Genomic DNA, 26,574 nt, shown 5'->3' on the forward strand with positions numbered 1-26,574 from the left:
GGGTCACGGTCTGTGCGGAGTCTGCACGTTCTCCCAGTGTCTGCATTCCACAGTCCAAAAGACGTGCTGATTAGGTGCGTTGGCCACGTTAAATTCTCCCTCAGTGTGCCCGAACAGGTGCTGGAGTATGGCAACTAAGGGATTTTCACAGTAACTTCATTTCAGTGTGAATGTAAGCCTACTTGTGACACTGGTAAATAAACATTAAAATTTTAAACTTTAGAGTGGCAGAAGAATACTGTGTGTGCATGCGTGCTGTTTCCACATCACTGCAAGTAAGCCCTGTGTCTGGCTGCCACTAGGTGGTGAGGCAACCGATACACAACCTTTCTTCCTCTATCTGGGGGAGAAAGCCATTCTCATGCTCTCTCCTTCCACACGTGGAAAGCACATTAGAAACACATTAAATGGGTATTGATTCCAGCAAATGGAATTATTATACATGCACAGTAGACCACTTTTTCCCATCACAATTTAATTCAAATCTAATTATAAAACTGTCTATCCTCCAACTATTGTTTAAAAAAAAGTATATAAATGTCCTGCTTTTACTTATGTCTGCAGGGCATTCCTTCAGTAAATCACTAAGTATTGCGGCACAGAAGCCCATTCAGTCCACTGTGCCTAAACTGGTTCTTAGCAATAGGACTGATGGGTAGCTACTTTATATGTCAGTTGTGTAACTTTAATGCTTCCAGGTTGTCTTAAAGTTTTAAAGTTTATTTATTCGTCACAAGTAAGGCTTACATTAACATTGCAATGAAGTTGCTATGAAATTCCCGTAGCCGCTACACGCCTGTTTGGATCAATGCACTTAACCAGCACATCTTTCAGACTGTGGGAGGAAACCCACACAGACATGGGGAGAACGTGCAAACTCCACACAGACAATGACACGAGGCCGGAATTGAACCTGGCTTCCTGACACTATGAGGCAGCAGTGTTGACCACTGTGCCACCCTGTTCTTGTGAATGCATATATTTTAAAATGTGTGTTTTTTAAATACTGGATAAATCTAATGTTTTGTTTTAACAAAGATGATTGATTTTAAAATATGTCTATATTCATTTCCTTAACAGAGAGTTGCACATGTGTTATGGAACCAACTACATAAGGAGAGCAGGGAACACCACATCACCTCTGTTGAGCTCTTCTATAAACTGCATTGCCTTGCTCCAGCTGCTATTTGCGAGGATATTATTTGCCAGGCTTTGCTTCACAAGGATAAAGTGGGTTTCCTTTCATTTTTTTTTTGATCATTCTTGTACCGTTCTGCTTAAACACAAACATGAGTAAATTAAACCACTTTTTCTGTCGGTGCTAATATTAAAGTTCATAAATTGGTCACGTTATTCTAAATGATTTGTTTTTTTAAAAAAATGAATGAACCTACTTTTGTTTGCTCAGAGGCATACAACAGAATCCATTGTACGGTAATAAGATTTGCCAAGAACTGTGACATTCAAAAATCAAAGCAATTACATTTAATTTCTGTCTAATGCAATGCTAAATGGGCATTATTTTTGATTTATTATTTCATATGTGTTAGTGTACAGTGAAAAGTATTACTGCGCGCTGTACAGCCAAAGCATACCATTCATAGGAAAGGAAAGGACAGAGTGCAGACTGTAGTATTACAGTCATAGCTAGGGTGTAGAGAAAGATCAACTTAATGCAAGGTACATCCATTCAAAAGTCTGATGGCAGCAGGGAAGAAGCTGTTCTTGAGCTGGTTGGTACGTGTCCTCAGACTTTTTCCTGACAGAAAAAGATGGAAGAGAGTATGTCTGGGGTGTATAGGGTCCTTGATTATGCTGGCCGCTTTTGCAAGGCAGCGGGAAGTTTTTAATGTTTATTTATTAGTGTCACAAATAGGCTTACATTTGCACTGCAATGAAGTCACTGTGAAAATCCCCTTCAAAGACATTTGCATAAAGGTGAATTATTTACTGGTGAATTAACCCAATATAGAATTTTATCCCCACTTGCTTCCTTAATTCTTGCAATATAAATATCGAGTTCACAGAGAAACCTTGGGAAAGTCTGTAGCTGTCCTCAATTAATTAGTCCCGTTGCTCCTATCAATAAACAGATTGGTTTATTTGTTCTGCCAGATTTCACTGTTACTTGGTACATATTTGCACTTTCTAATGATTCTGACACTGAGCACATTTCTTACAAAGATTGATTTTTAATTCCAAAATCTGCCACTGAGTTTATGTCAGGGATTCAACTCCGACCATTTCCCAATCTACTGATTCATCTTTTTATATCCAGGAACATACTTGTGTACAAACGTGCAAATTAGAAACCCCTTTAACTTCCTCTACTGTTTGCTAAGATCACGGTTGATCTGACTGAGGCCTTAAATCCACTTTCCTGCCTCAGCCCCAATACTCTTTGTCTCCCTTGTTGGTCAAAAATCCATCTCCCTGTTCTTTAAAATATTCATTGACCCCTGTCTTCTCTGCTGTCTGGGAAAGAGAGTTCCAAAGATTCAGGATCCTCAGAGCTTAAAAAAAAATTCTCACCTCTTTCTTAGTTGGGAGACCCCTTATTTTTAAACTTTGCCTGCTAGTTCCAGTCCTTGTATACAAAATCCTTTCAGAATTCACCCTGTCAAGTCCACATAAGATCTTGTGCATAATTAAGATTGTCTCTCGTTCTTCAAAATACCAATAGAAGCAGGCCCAACCTTTCCTCAAAACTCCCACGCCCTAGGAATCACTTGAATAATCCTTCTCTGAACAGCCTCCAGTGCATTTGCATCCTTTCTTGTACAAGGAGACAAGAACGGTACACAGTGCTGCTTGTGGACTCACCAGTAACCCTGTACAACTGCAGCAAGGAATGCTGACTTTTATATTCCATTTCTCTGACAAATGACAGCATTCCAGTGGCCTAGTGGTAATCTCGTTGGATCAATAATCCACAGAGCCAGCATAATGCTCTCGAGACATGGAAACTGGTGGAATTTAAAGCTAGTTTCAGTGATGGTGACTATGAAGATATCATTGATATAAAAATCCCACAGGTTCAATAATGGGTGGCACAGTGGTTAGCACTGCTGCCTCACAGTGCCAGGGACCTGGGTTCGACACCCAGTTTGGGGCACTGTCTGTGTGGAGTTTACACGTTCTTCCTGTGGCTTTCCTCCTGGTGCTCCCATTTCCTTCCACAATCCAAAGATATGTGGGTTAGGAGCATTGGCCCATGCTACATTGCCCCTTAGTGTCAAAGGGACTAGCTAGGGTAAATGCATGGGGTTGCAGGAATAGGCTCTGGGTGGGATTGTGGTTGGTGTAGACTTGATGGGCCTAGTGGCCTCTTTCTGCATTGTAAGATTTCTATGCATGCTCTTCAGGGAAGGAAATCTGTCATCCTTACTGGTTCCAACATACAACAAATTCCAGATCCACAGCAGGATAGTTGACTCCTTATTGCCTCATGAAATAGCCTAGCGAGTCACTCAATTCAAAGACAATTGGGGATGGGCAACAAGTGCTGGCCTTACCGCCCGCATCCCATCAAAGAATAGCAAATATTCCATTTGCCTTTCTAATCGCTGTGCCTGTATCCCTGTTTGTGATTCATGTACCAGGACACCCAGTTCCCTCTGTACCACCGAATTCTGCCAGCTCTCGCCACTTGAATAATTTACTGCTTTTCTATTCTTCCTGCCAAAATGGACAAATCACATTTTCCCAGATTATAATCCCAACTGCTGGATTTTTGGCCAATCACTTAACCTGTCCCAATATTCCTTTACCCTCTTTGCAAGGTACTTACTGACCTACTTTTGTGCCATCAAATTTAGGAACTATACATTTGGTCTCCATCAAAGTTGTTAAAATAAATTATAAATAGTTGAGGTCTCCACTTGTTCCATCTTGCCAACCTGAAAATTATCCATATGCCCACTTTCTGTTTCCTGTTCGCTAACCAATCCTGTCTGGAATTTCAGTCATTGAAGTAAAAAAATTTCCCAGCTCTTAATAGCTGAAAACAATCCAGGTTGGAATCACTCATTAAACAAAAGCAGAAGACTGTTTGTCTTCAGTAATGATTGATGAATAAAGATGACGTGCAACCTTGAAATGCACCTTTTATGTGATATTGTTTAATTGACAGGTTGTTATATTAAGGAAAATAAAAATCTGTCCCTGTGTAAACCGAGGCATATTCTGATTTCTTGAGTAGCCTTCATCTTTCGTGTCACATAGGAATTAGGAGCAGAAGTGGACAATTCAGCTCTTCAAGCTTGCTCCATCATTTAATCGGATCATGGCTAATTTATTCCTTGTCTCAAATTCATCTCCTCACCTGTTCCCCAGATCCTTTCAATCTTTTTTGTTATCAGAAATGTATGTATACCCTTCTTAACACCATTTAATAATTCGGTCTCCACTACGCCATGGGGCAGCGAGCTCCACAAGTTCCCCACCCTCTGCGAGAAGTAGTTCCTTCTCACCTCAGTTTTAAATCGATTGCCTCTCAACCTGTACCTGTGAACTCTTGTTCGATACTGCCCCACACGGGGCAATTTGATCTGTTTACTTTACCAAACCCTTTTTATACTGAAATTTTATATACTGTGTCTGTGTGAGTTTCCTCCTACTGTCCAAAGATGTGCCAGTTAGGTTGATGGGCTATGATAAGTTGCCCCTTGGTGTCAGTGGGACTAGCGGTAAATATGTGGGGTTACAGTAATCCGGGGTGAGACTGTTGCCGGGGACAGGCACGATGGGCTAAACGGACTCCTTCTGCACTGTAGGGATTCAATGATTCTATATGCCACGTTCAGATCCCCTCTCATTCTTGTGAACTTGTGGTGGCAGCTGTACATTCAATTAATTAATCCCCAAGCACTAGGATTTCTTCCCTGAACCATCTTTGCTCCTTTACACATCTCTCTTCCATTAAGACACTCCTTAAAACCTATCTGTCTTAGTATCTCCTTTTGTGACTTGATGTCACTTTATAGTTGATAAAGCTCCTGTGAAACGCCTTGGGATATTTTGCTATATTGTTGATGCTATATAATTACAAGTTGTGATTGTAGCCTGCACTGTACTTTGCTGTTTACATAATGGAATCATTAACACATCCTCCTGGCTTGAATTCCACAGAGTTTTGGAAGGCGAGCTGTAAGTACATCGAAGAACAGTGTGATACTGATTTGAGGTGCTCTGTTGGGGCCCCTGTTGTTTTTGTTATTGTTGTAATGTAATGGACATTGGCTATTTCTCCATAGCGAGGTAGCCTGGGTATGCTTCCTAACATTGCCCTTCCCCCTTGACGAGACCAAAGCTCCTTCATTCACATCATTTCTCATCACTTCCTAAATCCAAGGCCTATGATCCACTTCATTCTGAAACCCACCACTGCTTAAGGTTGCCTTTCTACGACCTTCCCTCCCTTGACACAGGACAAATCCCATGATTGACATCAGGCCTCTGTCAAGAATTATCCCTGAAATGTTGGAGAGGAATTCTGATTATCACACAGCAGTTAGCACTGCTGCCTCACAGCCTTGGGTGACTGTCTAAGTGGAATCTACACGTTGTCCCCATGTCTGCATGGGTTTCCTCTGGGTGCTCATGTTTCCTCCCACAGTTCAAAGATGGGCAGGTGGAGTGCCAATGGTAAATTGCCCCTTACTGTCCTAAGATGTGTAGGTTAGACAGACTAGCCGTGGTAAATGTGAGGTTACAGGGAAAGGGTGAGGGAGAGGGCCAGAGTAAGATACTGTCAGGGAATTGGTGTCGACTCAATGGGCCAAATGGCCTGTTTTGCACCGTCGGGATTCTGTGATACTCTGCAAAAAGCCAACAGCTCACGGATAAAATGTGAATGAGGGTCAGTTTTTGACCTGTCCTTGGGCTTTTTGTTTTGGGCATTTTCCACCTCCACAATACTGAGATAGGACCCTGAAAGTTCCATATTCTGTTCCTGAAAGCTGGCACAAGGTGGGAACAAAATGCAATGGTTTTATCATTTCAATCATTGGTGTGCTGCCCAAAATGACTTCTGCACCCTTGTAATGTTTTGCTGTTCAGCTGATTATGGAAGATGTTTCATTGGTCTGATAGTTGCTCTTTCAGAATTGCTGAGTCAAAACTGATATCCAGCTACTCTGCTATCGAGCAAAGCTAACGCTTTCGCCACTGATTTTTCTTCTTCTCACGCAGGGAATCCGATTGGAAGCACTCTTTAGGTTCTCCGTGTTGTGGCATTTTACACGGGACATTCAAGGCAACAGAACATCCTTCTGCGCTCGTTCGTTTGATAGGTAATATCATAGTCTCTTTTGGACTCCCTCTAGATTAAGTTTTACCATTTTAAAGGGGAGACTCACTGGTTCGCATGTCAGGATGGGCTGGGAATGGGCTCAGGATGGGCTTTTCCACTGAGGCTAGGGGAGGAAAAACCAGAGGGCACGGGTTAAGGGTGAAAGGAGAAAAGTTTAAAGGGAATATTAGTGGGGGCTTCTTCACGCAGAGAGTGGTGGGAGTGTGGAATGAGCTGCCGGATAAAGTGGTAAATGCAGGGTCACTTTTAACATTTAAGAAAAACTTGGACGGGTTCATGGATGAGGGGTGTGGAGGGATATGGTCCAAGTGCAGGTCAGTGGGACTAAGCAAAAAATAGTTTGGCACAGACAAGAAGGGCCAAAAGGCCTGTTTCTAAGCTGTAATTTTCTACGGGAAGGCAGCTTTGCATTGGTGTCGATTAGAGAAAAGGAAAAGAAAACAAAGGCAGTGACGGATGGGTTGGGGTGGGGGGGTATGTGCTCCGTTGGGTTTGGTGGCGCGGCGCTCAGCAGCGGAAGCTTGGTCACAGTTGAAGTCCAGTATCGCCAGCTGATCAATCCTACCAAAAAAGTGAGGAGGGAGGAATCCAGAAGGGGGATAAGTCAACCACAGTTAACCAAGGGAATTGAGGATAGTATTAAAGTGGAAAAATAAATGTTCTTCGTGTGATGTGGGAACAAGTATTTCCACATATGCAGACTGTGATCAAGGCATCTGAACATTCGTCCCACTGCTTCAGTACTGTAGAGTCACAAAAATTTTAGATTAAATTCTTAATATCCTAGGCTTCAGTCTTCTCTTGAGGCCGGACTTTATGCCAGGGATTTTCACCACCACGCAGGGGGAGGGACAGGACGGATCTCTGTGGAATAGCTTCTGTTCAAGTGGAAGGGGTTTTTCCCGAGAATTGGGCCAGGTGACTAAAGCGATTGAGATTTTTAAAAAAAATTATTTGGAAGGATGAATTGTGAAGGGTGGCGTGGCACCACAGTGGTTAGCACTGCTGCCTCACAGCTCCAGGGTCCCGCATTCCATTCCCGGCTTGGGTCACTCTGTGTGGAGTTTGAGTATTCTCCCTGTGCCTGAGTGGGTTTCCTCTGGGTGCTGCGGATTCCTCCCACTCTCCGAAAATATGTGGGTTTGGGTGCATTGGCCAGGCTAAATTGCCCCTTAGTGTCCTGGGATGTGTAGATTAGAGGAATTAGCAGGGTAAGTATGTGGGGTTATGGGAGTAGGGCCTGGGTAGGATTGTGGTTGGTGCAGAATTGATGGGCTGAATGGCTTCCTTCTGTACTGTAGGGATAGTATGATTTTATTAAGGAGCGGGCAGGGGGCATGAGGCAGACCGTTCAGTTCTGTATGTGCCTCAGCTTGGCTGCAGAGATATAGGAATTGGGATTTTCTCCTGCAAGTTTACTCCCACCAACTAACTCATCCCATCTCCTGTATTACGTAACTCTCACCTGATTGAGCTTCAAAGAACACATTTAAAAGTGACTTGTAGAATTAATGTTTCTTGGTACTTGAGAGGGGAAGACAGAATTTGCATCTTTATAACATTTTTAATGTCCTCAGGACATTATAAACTCATAAATTGCTTTGAAGTGTCATCACTGGATTTGTTCCAAGAATCTAACTTGCATGCAGCAAGTTTTTCCTTCGAACCATAATTAAAGTGGTCACCTTGATTATGTTTTTCGATTGTGGAATCTAATAAATGTTGCAGCAAGATAACTGCCAGGTGGTTCAATGGCAGAACCATCCTCACCTGAAGAATGGGGATTGGAAGAGGTATTGATGAAATGGTTCATGGTGTAGTCAGAAATATTGAAGAGGCGCTTGGTGGTGGAGAGAGACTTAGCAAACTGCTGGCTTCAACTAGATAATAAAGGAGTCGATGTAGGAACAATATGCAGAAATGACACAGCAGTAGGGTGGCACGGTGGTTAGCACTGCTGTGTCTCAGCTCCAGGGACCCAAGTTCGATTTCGGCCTCGGTCACTGTCTTTGCACTTTCTTCCTGTGTCTGTGTGGGTTTCCTCCCACAGTCCAAAGATATGTGGGTTAAATTGATTAGCCATGCTAAATTAACCCTTAGTGTCAGGGGATCAGCAAGGTAAATGTGAGACATTGCTGGAATAGGGCCTGGGTGGGATTGTGGTTGGTACAGACTCAATGGGCCGAATGGCTTCTTTCTGTACTGTAGGGATATAATCATTCTGAGGGGTGAAAGGGATAATGGGAGAAGGTTGTGCCGTCAACTCAGAATCTTAAGTTAGAAGGTCAAGTTTAATGTTTTTGATTTGCTGGAAGTATTTTCATGACGTGCACATCTCTGATAGAAAGACTTAAAGATTATTTATTAGTCACAAGTAGGCTTTTGTTAACATTGCAATGAAGTTATTGTGAAAATTCCCCTCCCCCCCCCCAACCCCGTACCACACTGCGGCACCTGTTCATGTACACTGGGGGAATTTAGCATGGCCAATTCACCTAACCTGCACATCTTTGGGCTGTGGGAGGAAACTGGAGCATCAGCAGAAACCCACGCAGACACGGGGAGAATGTGAAAACTCCACACAGATAGTGGCCCAAGCTGGGGATCGAACCTGGATCCCTGGCGCTGTGAGGCAGCAATGCTAACCATTGTGCCATCCTGCCACCAAATACTAAGCTTCACTGTGTAATCTGATGGAGGCTTTTTGATTTGTGTTCAGGAGTCTCTTTGTGGTGTTGGACAGTCTGAACTGTTCAGATGGAGCGATCGGGGCTGCAGTGCAGGGTTGGCTTCTCCGTGCCTTCTCCTTGAATGATGTTGCTCGAATTCTAGAACCTGTCTTCTTGCTGCTTCTCAACCCAAAGACACAACGCACGTCCATACTGTGCCTGAAAAAGAAAGTAATGGGAGGTAATACCAAATGTTGCATGGGTGAAGTGAAAACCACACCACCTCCATCTTGAGATTAGTAAACAAGATAATGGAGAATGAGTTTGTACCCGTTTATATTGTGGCTGCTATGGCGTTGTCAATAGATTTCAATCTTTGTTCAGAACAAGAGTTATTTATTGAAAAGAGAAACTTGGTACAGGAGGGTTGTGGTTCTAAGGCTGCCTTGGAGCAGCAGCTCCAGTCTTTATATGCAGACTTCATGGCTGCTGGATGGCTGTGCTTGAGAGAGGCCTCCACCCTCTGGTCTGATCATTCACCCTGTTTCCATTGGTCCCTCAAGTCAGGTGAGTCTCTTAAAGAGACAGACAGTACAGATGAAACAGTGCGATCTTGTTTAAGAAAAAATTCTAAATGCTGAATGAGCAAGACAACAGGAGAGAATCACTTTGTTTTTCGGTGAGCTGTGAGTTGCAATCTAATGGCACCTATTGCAAAAGAAGAGCCTGGTTGCGATCCTTGCCCATAAAAACAAAGAGCAAAGAAAATTGCAGCACAGGAACAGGCACTTTGGCTGTCCCAAGCCTGCACTGACCATGCTGCCCATTGGTGCAAACTTGGAGGCCACAGGCCTGTTTGTGAAGTGGGAGTGGGGTGAAGAACCTCAACTACCATTGAAGCTGACTATAGATCATTTGGGGCCCCATTGCACAGGCATCCCAATCTCCCAGTGCACTCTGGGATCTCCAGCCAACCCTCCTCCACCCCCAACCCTGACAATGGGGACCCCACCCCCTTCAGAATTACCTCCTTCGCTCTATGATCACCACCCCTGCAGAGCTCCCCCCATGGTTTTTCACCTCTCATCCAATCTTACACTGTAGGGTGGGTGGGATGAGGATGTAAGATCACACCCTGTGTCATTCTTCATCAGGAAACACCTGATAGAAGTCTCCAAGGTTACGAAAAGGTCAACATGGAGAAAATAGTTTTATTTGTAGATAAGACCAGAATTGGAAACCATAAATACGAAAAAGAAAATTACAGCACAGGAACAGGCCCTTTGGCCCTCCAAGCCTGCATTGACCATGCTGCCTGACTGATCTGAAACCTCCTATCCTTCCTGTGATAGAATCCCTCTATTCCTATCCTACACCTGTATTTGTCCAGGTGCCCCTTAAAAGTCAGTATCGTATCTGCTTCCACTACCTCCCCCGGCAGCTCATTCCAGGCACCCACCACCATGTGTATATGTAAAAAAAAAACTTGTCCTGTACATCTCCTTTAAACCTTGTCCCTCACACCTTAAACCTATGCATCTAGTAATTGACTCTTCCACCCTGGGGAAAAAGCTTCTGACTATCCACTCTGTCTATGCCCCTCATAATCTTGTGGACTTCTATCACATCGCCCCTCAACCTCTGTCCTTCCAGTGAGAACAACCAAGTTTCTCCATCATTTCCTCATAGCTCATGCTGGGAAACACAAATCTTTTCTGTACCCTCTCCAAAGCCTCCACATCGTTCTGGCAGTGTGGCTGTTGAAGTGGAAATTTTCCTGCTTTCTGACTGTGACAGAAAGACTCAACAAAAGTAATTATGACAAAATAACTAGTCTTTATTTACGAAAGACTGCATGCAGTATTGGCAGTAACTTGAGTTTGGAGAGCAGTTGTTATGACTTGCTAATTCCTTCTTAAGTCTGCTCTTGCATAAAGAATCAGTTTAGTATTTATACATAATCATTATCAGTTTGCATGACCAGAGCTTATTCAGGAATTCGATCAGTAGTAGCGTCATAAGCAATGTCATAAATCATGGTACAACCTGCTGACCTCCTAGAACTCTTTGTCTCATCATTCATACCTTTATCTTGTTCTTTGATAGAACAGAAGAAGGTCAGTGACTTCTTCATCCCTGACCTTGTCTTAATCATACAGCCCTAGGCTATGCAGAGTCAGCCTTATCAGGCCTTACAGGGGTCAGGTATTTAGCTTGAATTGCTCCGGTCTTATTCATGTCTTAGGTTATGCGGAGTTAACTTTATCAGGTCTTACAGGGGTCAGGTGTTTTGGAATAGCTTGGTTAGCTTTCCTTATTTTGTACCAACTAATTGATCAATTTTCCCATCATGTCATTACTTTATTCGTACAACTTCACATGGCAGCCAGAATTGAACACTGTATTCCAAGTGTGGTCTAACTAAGATTCTATAAAGCTGCAACATGACTTGACGATTTTTAAATTTGATGCCCCAGTCAATGAAGGCAAGCATGCCGTATGCCTTCTTGACTACTTTCACCATTTGCGTTGCCACTTTCAGTGATCTGTTTACCTGTACACCCAGATCCCTCTGCCTATCATACTCTTAAGGGTTTTGCCATTTACTGTATATTTCCTATTTGTACTTAGACCTTCCAGAATGCATTATCTCACATTTGTTGGATTAAACTCCATCTGTCATCTCTCTGCCCAAGTCTCCAACTGATACATGACAAAAAGGTTGGTGGATTTGCAGATAGTGATGAGGACTGTCGGAGGATACAGCAGGATATAGGTCTGCTGGAGACTTGGGCAGTGAGATGGCAGATGGAGTTTAATACCTCTATTTCAAACAGCAAAGATCCCAATACTGATCTCTGAGAAATGCTACTGTCACAGCCCTTCATTCAGAAATGCACCATTCCGTTGCTACTCTGTGTCTCCTATGACTGAGCCAGTTCTGTATCTTGCCAGCTCACCTCTGATCCCATGTGACTTCACCTTTCATACCAGTCTGCCATGAGGGACCTTGTCAAAGTCCATGTAGACAACATCCACTCCCCTACCCTCATCAATCACCTTCGTCACTTCCTCAAAAAACTCGATCGAGTTAGTGAGACATGACCTCCCCTTCAAAAAAGCATATTGCCTCTCACTAATGTGACTAAGTGGGAGTAAATCCTGAATCAAAGAATCCTCTCCAATAATTTCCCTACCACTGATGTATGGCTCACCGACCTGCAATAGTCACTAAGAAATCCAACAAGGATTTTTTGGGGGAAAAAGTGTTGTCAGTAGAAATTGGTTTAGAATGTGGCATATTCCAGCTGACCCAGGTAGTAGTTGAAAAGAATGCATTGATGTGGAAGCTAGATAAATGCACCAGGAAGAAAGGTATGGCAGGTATGTTGATGAATTTGGATGAAAAGGGATGAAGAGGAAGTTTGTGTGAAACGTAGCCAATAGTATAGACTTATTGGGCCAACTGGCCTGTTACTGTGTTGTAACTGCTGTGTGAATCTGAGTGTAATGTTTAAGGATGTTGAGTTGTACTCCTTGCCTAGCTTACACTCCCTGCTTTCTAAGAGTTAATACTATGTAGATATGACACACCAATATTTTCTGTCAAGTTTTCAAGTTGGTGAGTTGTCCATTGTCAGATTACACAGGTCACTGTAGAACAATTGATCAAGAGGAGTTTGATTAGGCAAAGGCTGCAGTGGGTCCCTACACATTAACACTTTTACTATAATTGTGTAGTATGGAATATCTGATGAAATTAAGGTAACAGAGACTTTGCTGATACCAGCACAGAATCACTTGCTTGTTAGACCAGATCCAGACAGAAATTGTCTGATAGTAAATAAACATTTTGAAGAATTTCAAAATTATTTTCAAATGTTTGTTATTTGTATTTGTTGCCCCTTTTCATTTTATTCCTGTCTCTAATTGAATTGGTTCTTGTCATTAATCTTCAACTGGAAGAATAAAAGATCAGCCATGATTTTCCACTGTTGTTTTGGAGCCAGGATACATTTGAGCAATATAGGTGAAGCTATGTTATTGCTTGGTCATTGTAAATTATTTGGCAGGAGGGCACCCTTGTGTCATCAGAATGTTAGGTTGTTGAACCATGGAATGCATCAGCGCTGAGTTGGATCTCATCCTATCCAAACACATTCTGTGTCCCAGCAATAGTCACGAGATGAGTTTGCCTCTTTTTTCCACTCCATTCCAGTTCTTAGCCTAATCATGCTGAGGTCAGCAGTCACCATTCAAGTTGCAACCTGAACAGCATTAGTAAAATCAGCAGAGGTCAAATCTTGTAAGTCCTTGTTTGCCTCAGTCCCACGCTAGGCCATATCTTTGCTAATTGGACCATTTGGGCAAATCTAACTGGTGATCCAAAGAGAGATCTGTACATCACAAGGTTTCTTCCACTGTAAGAAGTAAATACTAATAGTTTTTCCATTGTATTTCAGAAGATGTCCAGTCTATGTACGGCAGGATGTCTACCTATCCGGAAGCCTTTAGTACGCCTCTGGCCGAAGTGGCTGAAACGAGTTCTGAGGAAAGCTATGCGTTTGCTCATGTTTCTTCAGTGGACAGGGAGGCTCTCTGGGCTGAGGTGGAAGGCGAGCCTGAAAGATCAGGCATGAATCACGAGGTGTTAAAGAAAAATACCAACCACTCAGTGAATGAATTGGCTCTGAATGGCCCATCGGAAGAAAGCAAGGACATCAGCGAGCACACGGACTCCACCGATACCAGCTCGGGAGCTGTGTCTTCAGGAATCACCTCCTCTGTTTCGCCGCCATCCCCAGAGCACCCAGGTACCGTGAGCAACACTGAAGAAGATGGATTTGTGTTACACGAGAGAGTGGACGTGATGGCCAATGGTGGCCCTCAGTCTAAAGCCCAGTTGGCGCTTGTTCACACTGACTCTGAAAGAACACAGATGTCACAGTCACTATCCAGCGATGAGGAAGAGATCGATTTGGACCGGCAGTTAATTACTCGAGAAAAGCTCTTAAAACGGCAGCAGGAGAAACATGCCTTAGTGGAAGCTTTGTTCAAACATGTCTTGTTATATGTCCAGCCTTATGATTCCAAGCGGGTATTGTATGCTTTTTCTGTCCTGGAAGCGGTTCTGAAAACCACTCCTAAAGAATTTACTGAGGCGCTGTCTACCACGTCCATGAACAGTCACTCCACTAGTCAGTTGAGTCTGATACATAACCTTCTTGCCCGCCACCAGGAGTCTGTCCAAGGTATGAGTTTTTATGGCAAGCTTCCAACTCAGGCATTGCCCCTGGGCCATCCCCATCCCTCGTTGATTGAATTGCTCATTTACCTCTGTCTCAATTTCCTAAGATCCTATTATCCTTGCCAGATGAGGTTGAGTCACAAGGATTTGCTGGGAAACCGGGACGTCCAAGTGAATAGTGTGCAAGTCCTGATTCGGATCATCACCCAGCTGGTTGCAATCGTGAAGTCAGCTGAAGGCAAAAACCGCGATCTCATCAACAGTGTGCTGACCAGGTGGAAGATTCAGGAATATGTGCTGCGTTCCCTCTCTGCCTCCATGTACATCAGTGAGAAGAGCTACATGCTCATCTTTGCTGAATCCAGTGACGAATTCATTGAAGAGGGTCTCTCTGAGGAAAGCCTTATTAACTTTGGCCAGGACCAGATCTGGAGTGAGCACCCGCTCCAGATCGAACTCCTGAAGTTGCTGCAGCTCCTGATTGTGCTGGAGCACCACCTCGGTCAGACAGCGGACGAACATGAGGGCTCCTCCGACCTTTCCAAGCAGTGGCAAAAAATCATGAGCTTCCAACAGTCCATCACTGCCATGGGGTATGTCGAATCTCAGGCAATCACCTCCCAGGGGATGTTTGTGTCAGCAGTTGTCAGAGCCTTAGAACCGCAATATGGTTACAGTATTCATCCGCCGTGGGTGAGCCTGGTCACTGCATCTTTACCTTACCTTGGAAAGTCTTTGGGACTAGTTGTTGCGCCATTTGTTGCCCGGATCTGTAGAAACCTGGATGACCTTGTTCAACAAGATGAACGTGCGAGTGAGAAGAACTCAGCAAGGTATTCCAATGTGTTCCTTTGTCTGTCTCAATACTTTTGATGGTCTCCTAACTCGTCGAGACCTCATGCTTAGTGGCTTTCAATTCCTCTGTCATTGATTTATTTAACATTTAAATGATAGCTTTTAGTATAATCTGATTTGAAGTCAAGCAATAATATCATTATCTCTTTCTATATTTGCTGCCAGACAGCATGTAACTGTTGGTAGAAACTGTTATGGTTCAGAAAGGCAGCTCTTCACCTCGAGGGTAATTAGAATTGGGAAAAAATGCTGGCCTTGCCACTGATGCTCAGGTCATGTGACCAAATAAATAAAAACTTCCGATACCTTTTTAAGAGCTACTGTTAATATAATGGCGACACAGTGGTATTGCCACTGGACTAGTGACCCAGAGACCAGGAGTAATGGTCTGGGGACCTGGGTTCTAATCCCAGTACGATAGATAATGAAATTTAAATGCAATAAAAGCTGGACTTACAAAGACAAATCATGACCATGAAACCATCATCAATTATTGGAAAAACCCAACTGGTTCACTAATGTTCTTTAGGGGGGGAAATCTGCCATCCTTACCTGGCCTGACCTACATGTGACTCCAGAGTCAGAGCAATGTGGCCGACTCTTAAATGCTATCTGAAATGGCTCAGCAAACCACTCTGTTCATGGGCAGTTGGGAATTGGCATTTTCACAGTAACTTCATTGCAGTGTAAATGTAAGCCTAGTTGTGACTAATAAATAAACTTTAAACTCTTTTTAAATGCTCTAAATGAGGTGGTGGCATATCCAAGGGATATATGTGCTATTTGGCTTTGGTTAGACCAGTGGTGTTTCAGGATCTGGTTCCGATGTTGCTAGTGTCACATAGCCAAGAGTTTTTTTCTTGTATGCTGGGTGAGGAGGAAAGTGGGGATTGACTTTGCATCAAATATAACCTGAACTCCTCTGGCCATTTTATATTCTTCCATAGAGTTGTTGATAATCAGAAAACGACTGGAAATTCACAGCCAATCTGTTGGTATCTGTAAAGAGAAAAGAGATACAGTAGCCATTGTTGCTGCTTCTTTAAGCGTATAATTGCTTCAAACAATGCTTGCTCCTGACTCTGGCGGTTCAAATCTGAGTGAGTTAATACAAAAGGGGTATTGTCAGGCTGTGATTAATTTGGTAGCAAATGGCCTTGGGTCACGTAAGACTTTGTTTGTTCAACTGCTGTGTTGATGCATGAAATGCATTCATTGATTTTCTTTGTTGATTTGTTTCATTCTCATTCCTTAGCACAACCTCAAAAAAGGAAAACATCCCTCCGGATTATCCACTCACCCTTCTGGAAGGCCTTACCACCATTTCTCACTATTGTCTTTTGGATAGCTCTGCCCAGACAAAAAAGGTACATCTTGGTTAATTGGGGAAGCATACATGTTCAGATATTGCCTGTGTCTGCAATGCTGCTACAGTTAATTGTAAGACAATACTGCAGTTGATCTTAGTCTTGTGTTTATTGTGAGGAGTGGATAGTTACAAAGGTCACCAGTTTAAAGTGGAGATGAGGTGAAATTTTTTTCTTGAGGGTTGTGAGATTTTAGAACATTCTTCCTGAAAAGGTAGTGAAAGCAGAACCTGAGTATTTTTAAAGTAGAGATGGATGGATTCTTGGTAGGCAAGGTGGTGATAGATTATCAGGAGGAGGCAGGATGCAAGTTTGCGCTGTATCAGGTTGGCATGGTGGTTAGCTCTACTGCCTCGCAGCGCCAGAGACCCAGGTTCAATTCTGGCCTTGGCTGACTGTGCGGAGTCTGCACATTCTCCCGTGTCTGCATGGGTTTCCGCTGGGTGTTTTGCTTTCCTCCCACATCCAAAGATGTACAAGTATTGGCCATGCTAAATTGCTCCTTGGGTCCAAAGATCTGTCAGTTAGACAGATTAGCCACGGGAACTGTGTGAGGCTATAGGGATAGGGCTGCGAGAGGTCCTGGGTAAGATACTGGGTAAGAGAGCCGATGCAGACTTGATGGACAGACTGTTCTGCATTATCAGGACCCTGCCTGGGATTTTCTGGCCATTTACACCCTGCTGCCACTGCAAGCAAGAATGGAGAATTTGATACTCGGTCTGAAGGGGGACTAGAAAAACTCCTCCTAATTCATCCACACTGCAGTTTCAATAAATAATTCCTTACACTTATTTTAGTTTACCGAATAAAACTAATTAATTAAGTAAATAAATCAGCAATCTTTTAAAGGGAATGTCTCTATGTGCTCCACCTGCATACCTTTGAATGCAATTGATATCTCATTAACACTGTACAGTTCTCTGTACAGGGACTGGAGATAGAATCGAGAATGAGGGGAAAATGTTTTGGAAAGATGGACAATATTTTGCTTCTTTTATGAAGCGGGAACAGGACAGGAAGTCAGCAAATTTTCATCATGTTGAAGTACGTACCTTCTGTGAGCTAATGGTTAGGTATCAGAGACCTAGTCAGCACATTATCACTCAGATCTTTTCTAAAAAAAAACTGTTGAACATTTTCTTTTGAAATGTACATCTTGATCTGTTCCTCAGGCAGCTATGAACATCAGTGTTCTCTCTCATGGTGAAGTCCCTATGCAGATTCCTCATGAGTTGGCCCCTTAGGGTGAGCAAAAAGAAATCAAGGAAGCAGACAATAAATCTAAATTGGAGGGTGTGTTGACAATTGTCTGTCGTCTTTCTGTTTGCTCCTGAGGTATGAGGGTCTATAACAAGCATTCCTCAAGCTCAAACTCAGCAAACTGATAAGTGAGTGGTGGATGAGGATAGGATTAGGATCACCTGCTCCATGGTTGAATGCCCTAAGTTATACCTGATGGTTAGGCTGGCATATGGGCAATAGCCCAAATGGTGGTGGGCACATTACTGACTTCGGGGAGCGGGGTAGTGATGATGGGCAGACAGAGATGGAAGTGGACAATGACATTTCTTTCATTGTATTTCTCCATTGTTAAATGTTTCCAGTGCTCCAGATAAGTCTGATTAAACATTACTGTGCAGCAGCAGAGTAAATGGCCCTGGCTTGATGGAGATCCCCTCTTTCTGCTGGGATTAAGGGCTCCATGTGAAGTCGATGCTGCTGTCTCAATCTAATTCTAAATGGGTATCAGTCCACAGCACAACACTCTCTCTTTGCCATTGATTTAGTTTTCTCACAGAAGACTGATGTAGGAAAAGTCCCCAGGATAGAGGTGCTATTGAGTTTGGGCCGTGTTTGGGAAAACTTCAATATGAATCCAGCTCAGGTTATTATCATAGAACCCCTTCAGTGCAGATGGAGGCCATTTGGCCCTTCAAGCCTGCACCAGCAACAATCCCATGCAGGCCCTATCCCATAAACCACCCCCCACCAACCTCTGACGCTAAGGGGAATTTAGCATGGCCAATCCACCTAACTTGCACATCTTTGGACTGTGGGAGGAAACCAGAGCACTCGGAGGAAACCCATGCAGACAAGGAGAGAACATTAAGACTCCAATAGATAGTGACCCGAGACTGGAATAGAACCCGGGTCCCTGGCATTGCGAGGCAGCAGTGTTAACCAGTGTGCTGCCCCTACATCTGACCTGGTAATGCTTAATGCTGGCATGTGATATATGGAATGTGCCAAGTTTCATTCCTCAGTTGTATTATTCCTGCTGATGTTGAAGAGTAGGAAAGAATAGAATTTGGTTTAGTGCAGGAAATCTAAAATATGAACCGAAAAGGCACAGCAGACGTTATGTGATTTTAAAAAAAATTATTAATTAAAATTTCATGGTGAGCAAGGCTTAACATTGGGTATTGGTAGCACCTTGGGAAGGAGCTGTGCATTTTGACTGGATTTCTTGACTGAAAAGGTGGGTTCAAGATATCTTAGAGTTTTTGACCTAACCAGCTTTCTGAATACTTGTTATCTCTTTTTTAATTGTTACTTGCATGCAACTTATCTTTAGCAATACTTTATGCATTTTCTACCAGTCTACCACTACAGGTGACCCCACAAGCATGAAGAATGCTAAGAATGCCATCCTTGAAGAATTGCCTTTAATCATCAACTCTACATCTCTTCTCTGGGGTGTGGTCCGGAGAGAGGAATCCCAGAGAAAGCCCACAAATTTACTTGATACCACAAAAGCCTCGTCTTCCGTTTTCTTCAAGTCAACCAAAGTTAGTGGCGGTTAATTCCTTTTACTTTTGTGGGGTCGGAATGGGGAAAGGGTTGACTTAATTGTTCAGTGATATACAGGGTGGCAATGGCCGAGTGGTCTTATCACTCGACTATTGATCCAAAAACTCAGCTAATGTCCTGGGGACCTGGGTTTGAATCCCACCATGGCATTTAAATTTTTTATTGAATTCAATAAAAAATATCTGGAATTAAGAATCTACTTATGACCGTGAAGCATTGTCGATTGTCGGAAGAACCCATCTGGTTCACTGACTGTCCTTTAGGGAAGGAAATCTGCTGTCCTTATCCGGATTGACCTACATGTGACTCCAGAGTCACAGCAATGTGGTTGACTCTCAATGCCCCTCGGACAACTAGGGATGGGCAATAAATGCTGGCCAGCCAGCGTGAATAGAATGAAAAATGTTGTATAATTCTGATCACGAATTCCTCTGCCACTGTAAAGCAGAGTAAGAAGTCTCACACAACAGCTGTTCCTCCTTCGTTCTGAAAGCTCACAATCCAAATAAACCCGTTGGACTTTAACCTGATGTTGTGAGACGACTTAGCATGCCCACCCCAGTCCAACGCCGGCATCTCCACATCACTGTGAAGCAGCACAGCCTTATTTATATTATTAAGAATTTTACAACAGGCATTACCCATCATAGTGTGAGAAGGGTGTGGTAATGAGCTTTCCTGCTTATTTGTGACTGAAATTTAACTTTGTCTTCAATCACATGAGGTTGAGCTGGCTGGCGTTTCAGCACACATCAATGACTCACACAGGCCTAGTGTTAGCACAGTTGAGGAACTGTGTCCACTGTTTTGTAAATTATTTATAGTATTTGGCTGTAATCTTAGACCTCGGTAAAGCCAAGCTTTGCAGGATATTTAGTTTCTTTTTGCTGGAGAATCGGAGAAGGAAAGTGGTGTGGAGGCAAAGATTACCCAACGCTTGTAACATTGATGAATGCTGATAGTTTTTATATACGAGGGTTTTCAGTTATGTTTTGGATGTTGAGGGTGGCACAGTGGCTAGCGGTGCTGCCTCACAGCGCCAGCATCTGGTCAAATGACAGAAGTGATTGTCAGAGGAACAAAGAACAGGAGTAGAGCAGGGGAGAAATCTGATAAATATAAGCCAAACCTGCTTTAGGGGGCAGCACAGTGGTTAGCACTGCTGCCTCACAGCATCAGGGACCAATTCCAGCCTCGGGTGACTGTGTGGAGTTTGCATGTTCTGTCCATGTTTGTGTGGGTTTCCTCCAGGTGCTCTGGTTTCCTCCCATAGTCCAAAGCTGTGCAGGTCAGGTTGATTTGGTCATGGTAAATCGACCCTTAGTGTCAGGAGAATTAGCAGTGAATATTGGGGTTATAGGAATAGGGCCTGGGTGGGATTGTTGTCATGCTGCCTTAATGGGCCGAAGGGCATCTTACTGCACTGTAAGGATTCCATGAAAGCCAAGAGGTAGAATTTTATGTTGACCAGGTCCAATCCAGAAGAGCATTCAATCACATGATTGATGCCACTGGGCGCTTGCACAATATGTGGATCAGCAGTGTCCCTGCTAACAAAATGGAGGCAGGTCAGCAGAGCAAAACCACAACCAAGTCAAATTTAACATTGCCTTGTGCGATTTTAAGCTCGTCACACAGGCAGGCAGACCGACCAAATTTGATCTTTTTTTGTGCAAGGGCAGGTTAAAAGTGGCCTGGTGCAAACGTGGGCTATAGAGTTAGGAGTTGTTGGGAGTGGTGTGAGCTGGTATTGTGGCGCATTGAGAGTGGATTCTGTGGTCTGTTTGTCACAGTGTGGCACTAACAGGATATTGTGAGGCTCCCTCTGCCACACTTTGCCTGTGGATGAGCCCCATTTGCCAACCTGCAGATGGAGAGAGCGCCTCTGAGGAGGAAGTGAGGAGGCCTGGTGGTTACAGGAATTCCCTCAGGCACAGAATGATCAGGACCAGCAGAAAGGACAAGGAGACCACTCCTGCAAAATACATTACAGCCCTGCTGCCAGGGTGTACAGACAGCGATCAAACTGCCTTGACGTGACCAAGATTCAGTTCTGCAGGAGGCTCCACCTTTCAAGGGAAGCCATGACGAACCTCAGCCAGATGATTGGGCTGGAGATAGTGTTCTGTTGTGGCGTAGTCAAGAGATTTTCAGCTTTGTTAGGAACAGTAGGTGTTTATTGATGAGGAACTTGGTGCTGAAGGTTTATGCAGCATGTAGGCTGCCCTGGGGCAGAGTCTCGTCCTACATGCTTACAACATAGAAATAAAATGCTTGCGAGAAGACTCCACCTCTGGTGTGAACACTCATTCTCAGTTTTCCATTGGTTCCTCAAGTCAGGTGACTTAATTCTGTGACAGACACCACATAAAGTGATGTCACAAATAGGCTTACATTAACACTGCGATGAAGTTGCTGTGAAAATCCCCTAGTTACCAGACTCTGGCGCCTGTTTGGGTACACTGACGGAGCATTTAGCATGGCCAGTGCACCTGACCAGCCCGTCTTTCAGACTGGGAGGAAACTGGAGCACCTGGAGGAAATCCACACGGACGGGTGTGATTTGATTTGAACCTGGGTCCTTGGCGCTGTGAGGCAGCAGAGCTAACCACTGTGCCACCCGTGCTGCCACATACACAACAGATAGCCTTTTGCCTGTTGTGGCTTTCTACAGTGGCCATTCTGCCAGCACGGATTCGACTGCAGCCCACAGGCATCACTTATAATGTTCGTGGTGGGCTGCCACTGGACTTGGCACCTGCTGCATGTCCAGCCCCCGGTGGTGGCCAGCGTAACGGTGCAATTTTGTATTGGACTCAGTTGGAGCCCGGATTCTCGGCTACTTCCAGTTCCATCTGCGACCGTGCACGCCAAACATGAAATTCTACCCAGTGAGGGCAAAAGCTGTGATAGTCACACCTGCAGCCATCAGAGCTGTACCCGTGGGAGTAGCCGGGACAGATATGTCCCAGAGGGCCCATTTTTCAGATTCAGATCTTTTATTTTAACAGACACTTCGACAGAAAATTCTGGACCTGCTGAATCCATTTGCTGCTCAGATGGGCGTTCACCTGATGGCAGCTGTGGCAGCAGTATGGAATAAGAAGAAAAGCAGCAAAAAACTGAGTCAAACTAAGGTAAGACCAGCCTTTGTGCCTCAAGAAATAATGTAAGGATATTCCTATTATCCTTCTCCCTCACTGATTTCCAGGACTGCCTACTATTAGCTCATTAATTTTGTTTTCAGCCCATGGATAAATAATTAATTCTCATGTACGGGAAAGCTTTACATTTAAAAATGAACATCTCAATTACTATAATAAAACTAATAGAACACTTTTTATTACTGTCATTACTCTTAAGAGTATTGTTAGACAAAGAGATCTGGGTGTACAGATATACAAGTCATTGAAAGTGGCAATGCAGGTGGAGAAGGTAGTCAAGAAATCATACGGCATGCTTGCCTTCATCAGCCAGGGCATTGAGTTTAAAAATTGGCTAGTCATGTTGCAACTTTATAGAACTTTAGTTAGGCTGCACTTGGAATATGGTGTTCAATTCTGGTTGCCACACTACTAGAAGGATGTCGAGGCTTTGGAGAAAGTACGGAAAAGATTTACCAGGATATTGCCTGGTATGGAGGGCATTAGCTATGAGGAGAGGTTGGAGAAACTTGGTTTGTTCTCACTGGAGCGATGGGGGTTGAGGGACGACCTGACAGAAGTCTTAAGATTGAGAGGCATGGACAGAGTGGATAGTCAGAAGCTTTTCCCAGGACGGGAGTGTCAATTACTAGGGGGCATAGGTTTAAGGTGCAAGGCAAGTTTTCTTTACAGAGAGGGTGGTGGGTTCCTGGAACTCGCTGCCAGGGGAGGTAGTGGAAGCGGATACAATAGTGAGTTTTTTAAGGGGTGTCTGGACAAATACATGAATAGGATCAGAATAGAGGGGTACAGTCCCCCGAAGGGGGTTTTAGTTGAGTTGGGCATGGAGGGCCCGTTCCTGTGCTGTAGTTTTCTTTGTTCTTTCTGGAGGTAAGACAGTAGACTGAAGCCCTATCTGTATGTGAAGTTGGACTTAAAAGATCCCATTCCACTATTCTGTTGTCCTGATCACCATTCCTCCCTTATCTGTCACCAGTAAAACTGAAGAGTTTGATGTTGAATTTATTCATTACTTGTGGAACCTTAATGTGCACAAAATTGGCTGCATAAAGAGTTCTATTTGGAAAGATAGATAATTGGGTGTGAAATACTTGGGGACACTCTGAAGAAATTTGAGCTGCTTCCAAGTGCGAGACTTAGTTATTTCAATTTGTCTTTTCTACATGCCCTTTTTGTATTGAGCTCTTACCTCCTTAGTGTGAATCAATATGCTCTACCTGTTCGCCAACATTATCCCACAGCTCACAAATTAAAAATACAGTGAAACCCTGATTTAACGCGAATTCGGATATAATGCAATGAATCATTGGACCCACAAGGCTACTTCTCATTCCTGTCACTGTTTTAAAATATGCGGGAGAAAAGACTTTGCATATCTGGTAACTGTCACAAAATGAAAATGTTTCACTTATATCGTAATCGTTCTAAAAGGAAACAAAAACTGAGGAAATACTGATATTGACTTGTTGCCACTTACTTCAGTATCTCCCTCCATTCAAACTCTTTCTTAGACCCCGAAAAAGATCCTGACCTAAATCCTTCCATCTTTCCCCACCTCTGTTCATCTGTAATAACCTCCCTGAACTAAAGGCAATGTCTACCTAAATGATTGATGCAGTATCCATTCTCTGTGAATGAGACTCATCACGGAAGCTTGAACTCGCGCTATATTTGTTCAGAAGAAGCTGCGACTGTTTCGGAATAAGACAGAGGAGGGGCTTTACATTTCTGTAATGTGGATTGAATTTGTTTTCTTTAATCCTATTAACAGATCATGTTGCACTTTTTGCCTCCTGTTATAATGTTGTAATGTTCCGCAGAAATAGTGAGATTAATGTTGGAATTAAGCTGTGCAGGTTAGCACTCTTAGTTAGCGTGACCCTGCTTTTTTTTTTGCGATAACATTTTATGGACGCCAACCATCGTGTTATAATGGGGCTGCACTGTATCTGGTCATCTTTGCTACTGAAAATGGGGGTTTATGTGAGCCATTTTAAAAACTTGATCAAACTCCAACTTGCGCAGCTTCACATCCTCACACCCAATGCAGCCAACTCCAGTAGATTCACCACCAGCAGTTTGGTAAGTGACAGGAAAATGACGGTCAGAGTTCTTATTTCATTCAATTTGTTGTAATTGTGCCAACAATTTTCACAGTGAACGAATCCACTTCACATGGTGACGATTACAGCTGTTTCAAAAGCAGAACATTTTGTTCAAAAGGATCCTAGTCATTTTGAAAAGTGATTTTTTTTTTCACAAAACCTCGCATTGTAATTTGAAGGTTGTCTTCATCTTTTGTAGACGCAGATTCTGCCCACAGCCAGTGAAGCTCAGCTAACACTAGTAAGCTTGGTCCAAGCTCTGGACACACTCAACACTGACAGTATATTACAACTGATCAAAGAAGTTGTCAAGAAGCCACCTCAGACCAAAGAAGAGGTAAAACGATGCGCACTTTTTAAATATTTGGTTCACTTTGTCAGGGATGAGTCTGATACAAGTGGCGATGGAAACACAAGTAGCAATAAGAGGTTCACAAGATTGAGTGGCATGGACAGAATGGATAGTCAGATGGTCTCTCTTAGGGTAGAAAAATCAGGAAGGAGGGGACATAGATTTAAGGTGCATGGGGAAACGATTAGAGGAGATGTATGAGGCAAGTCTTTTACACAGAGGGTGGTGAATGTCTGGAACGCACTGCCTGGGGAGGTGGTGGGAGCAGGTACAACAGCGGCATTTAAGGAGCAACTTGACAAATACGTGACTAGGATGGGAATGAAAGATATGGGCTCCCTAAGTGCATACGGTTTTAGTTTAGACATGCATCATGATTGGTGCAGGCTTGGAGAGTTGAAGGGCCTGTTCCTGTGCTGTACTGTTCTCCCTTTCCTTCACACTACTGTTCTTTGTTCTATGAAATGGCTGGAGTGTCCCAATATTGTTAACGAAAAATTATTTTCCTTGGCCTGAATCGCACCAGATAATAGGACGGTTGAGTCATAGTCAAGTGATTTTTGGGGTGAGTGTCAACCTTTGGGGTGGGGGTTGCCTAGCAGTTACCTAACCAGAGCATCTTTCGGACTGTGTAGGAAACCGGAGCACCTGGAGGAAACCCAGACAGACATAAGGAGATTGTGCAGACTCCACTCAGACAGTGACCCAAGCTGGGAATCGAACCCGGGTCCCTGGCACTGTGAGGCAGCAGTGCTAACCACTGTGCTGACTGTGTGTAGGTGTTGAGGAGAAGCCAGACACCCTTCCACAAAATGGGGAATAGGAAATTGGAGGATAAACTGCCCAAGGATATGTTTAAATGCTTGTGAGCAATTGGTTTTGATGTATATTTGTTAGCGAAAAGGGAGCAGGCCTTTAGTTAGACTGTCAGCTGAGAAATTAGTGGTGCAGGAGATGACATGAAACTGTGAAAACAAAGTAATTTCTGTTTAAGAGAAAAAAACAACCCTGGAGGTGTAGGTCAGATTGTGGAGTCAAAATCAAAGTGCCGCCACCACTTACTACCCTCCCCCCCCCCCCCCCCACCCACCAATTTTCCCCCACTGCCTTCAGCTGCCTTCAATTTCCTCCCTTTCCCCCACACTGCTGCGTGGCACAGTGGTTAGCGCTGCTGCCTTACAGAGCCAGGGACCCAAGTTCGATTCCTGGCTTGGGTCACTGTCTGTGCAGAGTCTGCACATTCTCCCCAGTGTCTGCATGCGTTTCCACCCACAGTTGAAAGTCGTGCTGGTTAGGTGCATTGGCCATGCTAAATTCTCCCTCATTGTACCCGAACAGGAGCTGGAGCATGCCAACTAGGGGATTTTCACAGTAGCTTCATTGCAGTATGAATGTGAGCCTACTTGTGACACTAATAAATAAACTTTGAACTTAAAAACTTAAACCCAACTTTCCAAGCCATTGACACTTGTTGAGTTACAACTGCACACTTTGTAGCTCCAAGTGCTTGTGAGACTAGCAACTGTCACCAGGCTTTTCCATCACTGTTGACCTCTGATTCCATAGGCTGGAATTTTACTGTCCGTCTGCCATGGGAATTGGAATGGGTGAGGGGCAGACAATGGGAATGTCCATTGAGCTTGGGTGGGATTTTACGGTTTTGGGATGAGCAAGGCCAGAAAAACCC

At 43.8% G+C, this 26,574-nt stretch overlaps 1 protein-coding gene across 3 annotated transcripts in view; it reads left to right on the forward strand.

Moving 5' to 3' along the window:
* Window positions 1–26,574, forward strand: part of dop1b (DOP1 leucine zipper like protein B) — a 136,291-nt gene that overhangs the window by 71,542 nt on the left and 38,175 nt on the right. For 2 of the 3 annotated variants that reach the window (XM_080203680.1, XM_080203682.1), the window contains exons 16-23: window positions 1,081–1,230; window positions 6,193–6,293; window positions 9,033–9,223; window positions 13,446–15,063; window positions 16,341–16,452; window positions 19,056–19,244; window positions 22,278–22,403; window positions 24,735–24,872. In XM_080203680.1, coding sequence (XP_080059806.1) covers window positions 1,081–1,230; window positions 6,193–6,293; window positions 9,033–9,223; window positions 13,446–15,063; window positions 16,341–16,452; window positions 19,056–19,244; window positions 22,278–22,403; window positions 24,735–24,872 — 2,625 coding nt within the window. The remainder of the gene's footprint in view (window positions 1–1,080; window positions 1,231–6,192; window positions 6,294–9,032; window positions 9,224–13,445; window positions 15,064–16,340; window positions 16,453–19,055; window positions 19,245–22,277; window positions 22,404–24,734; window positions 24,873–26,574) is intronic. The other variant, XM_080203681.1, reaches the window with a different exon arrangement.

This window comes from Carcharhinus amblyrhynchos, chromosome 15, assembly GCF_965287045.1.
Source record: "Carcharhinus amblyrhynchos chromosome 15, sCarAmb.v2.hapA, whole genome shotgun sequence".
Taxonomy (NCBI): domain Eukaryota; kingdom Metazoa; phylum Chordata; class Chondrichthyes; order Carcharhiniformes; family Carcharhinidae; genus Carcharhinus; species Carcharhinus amblyrhynchos.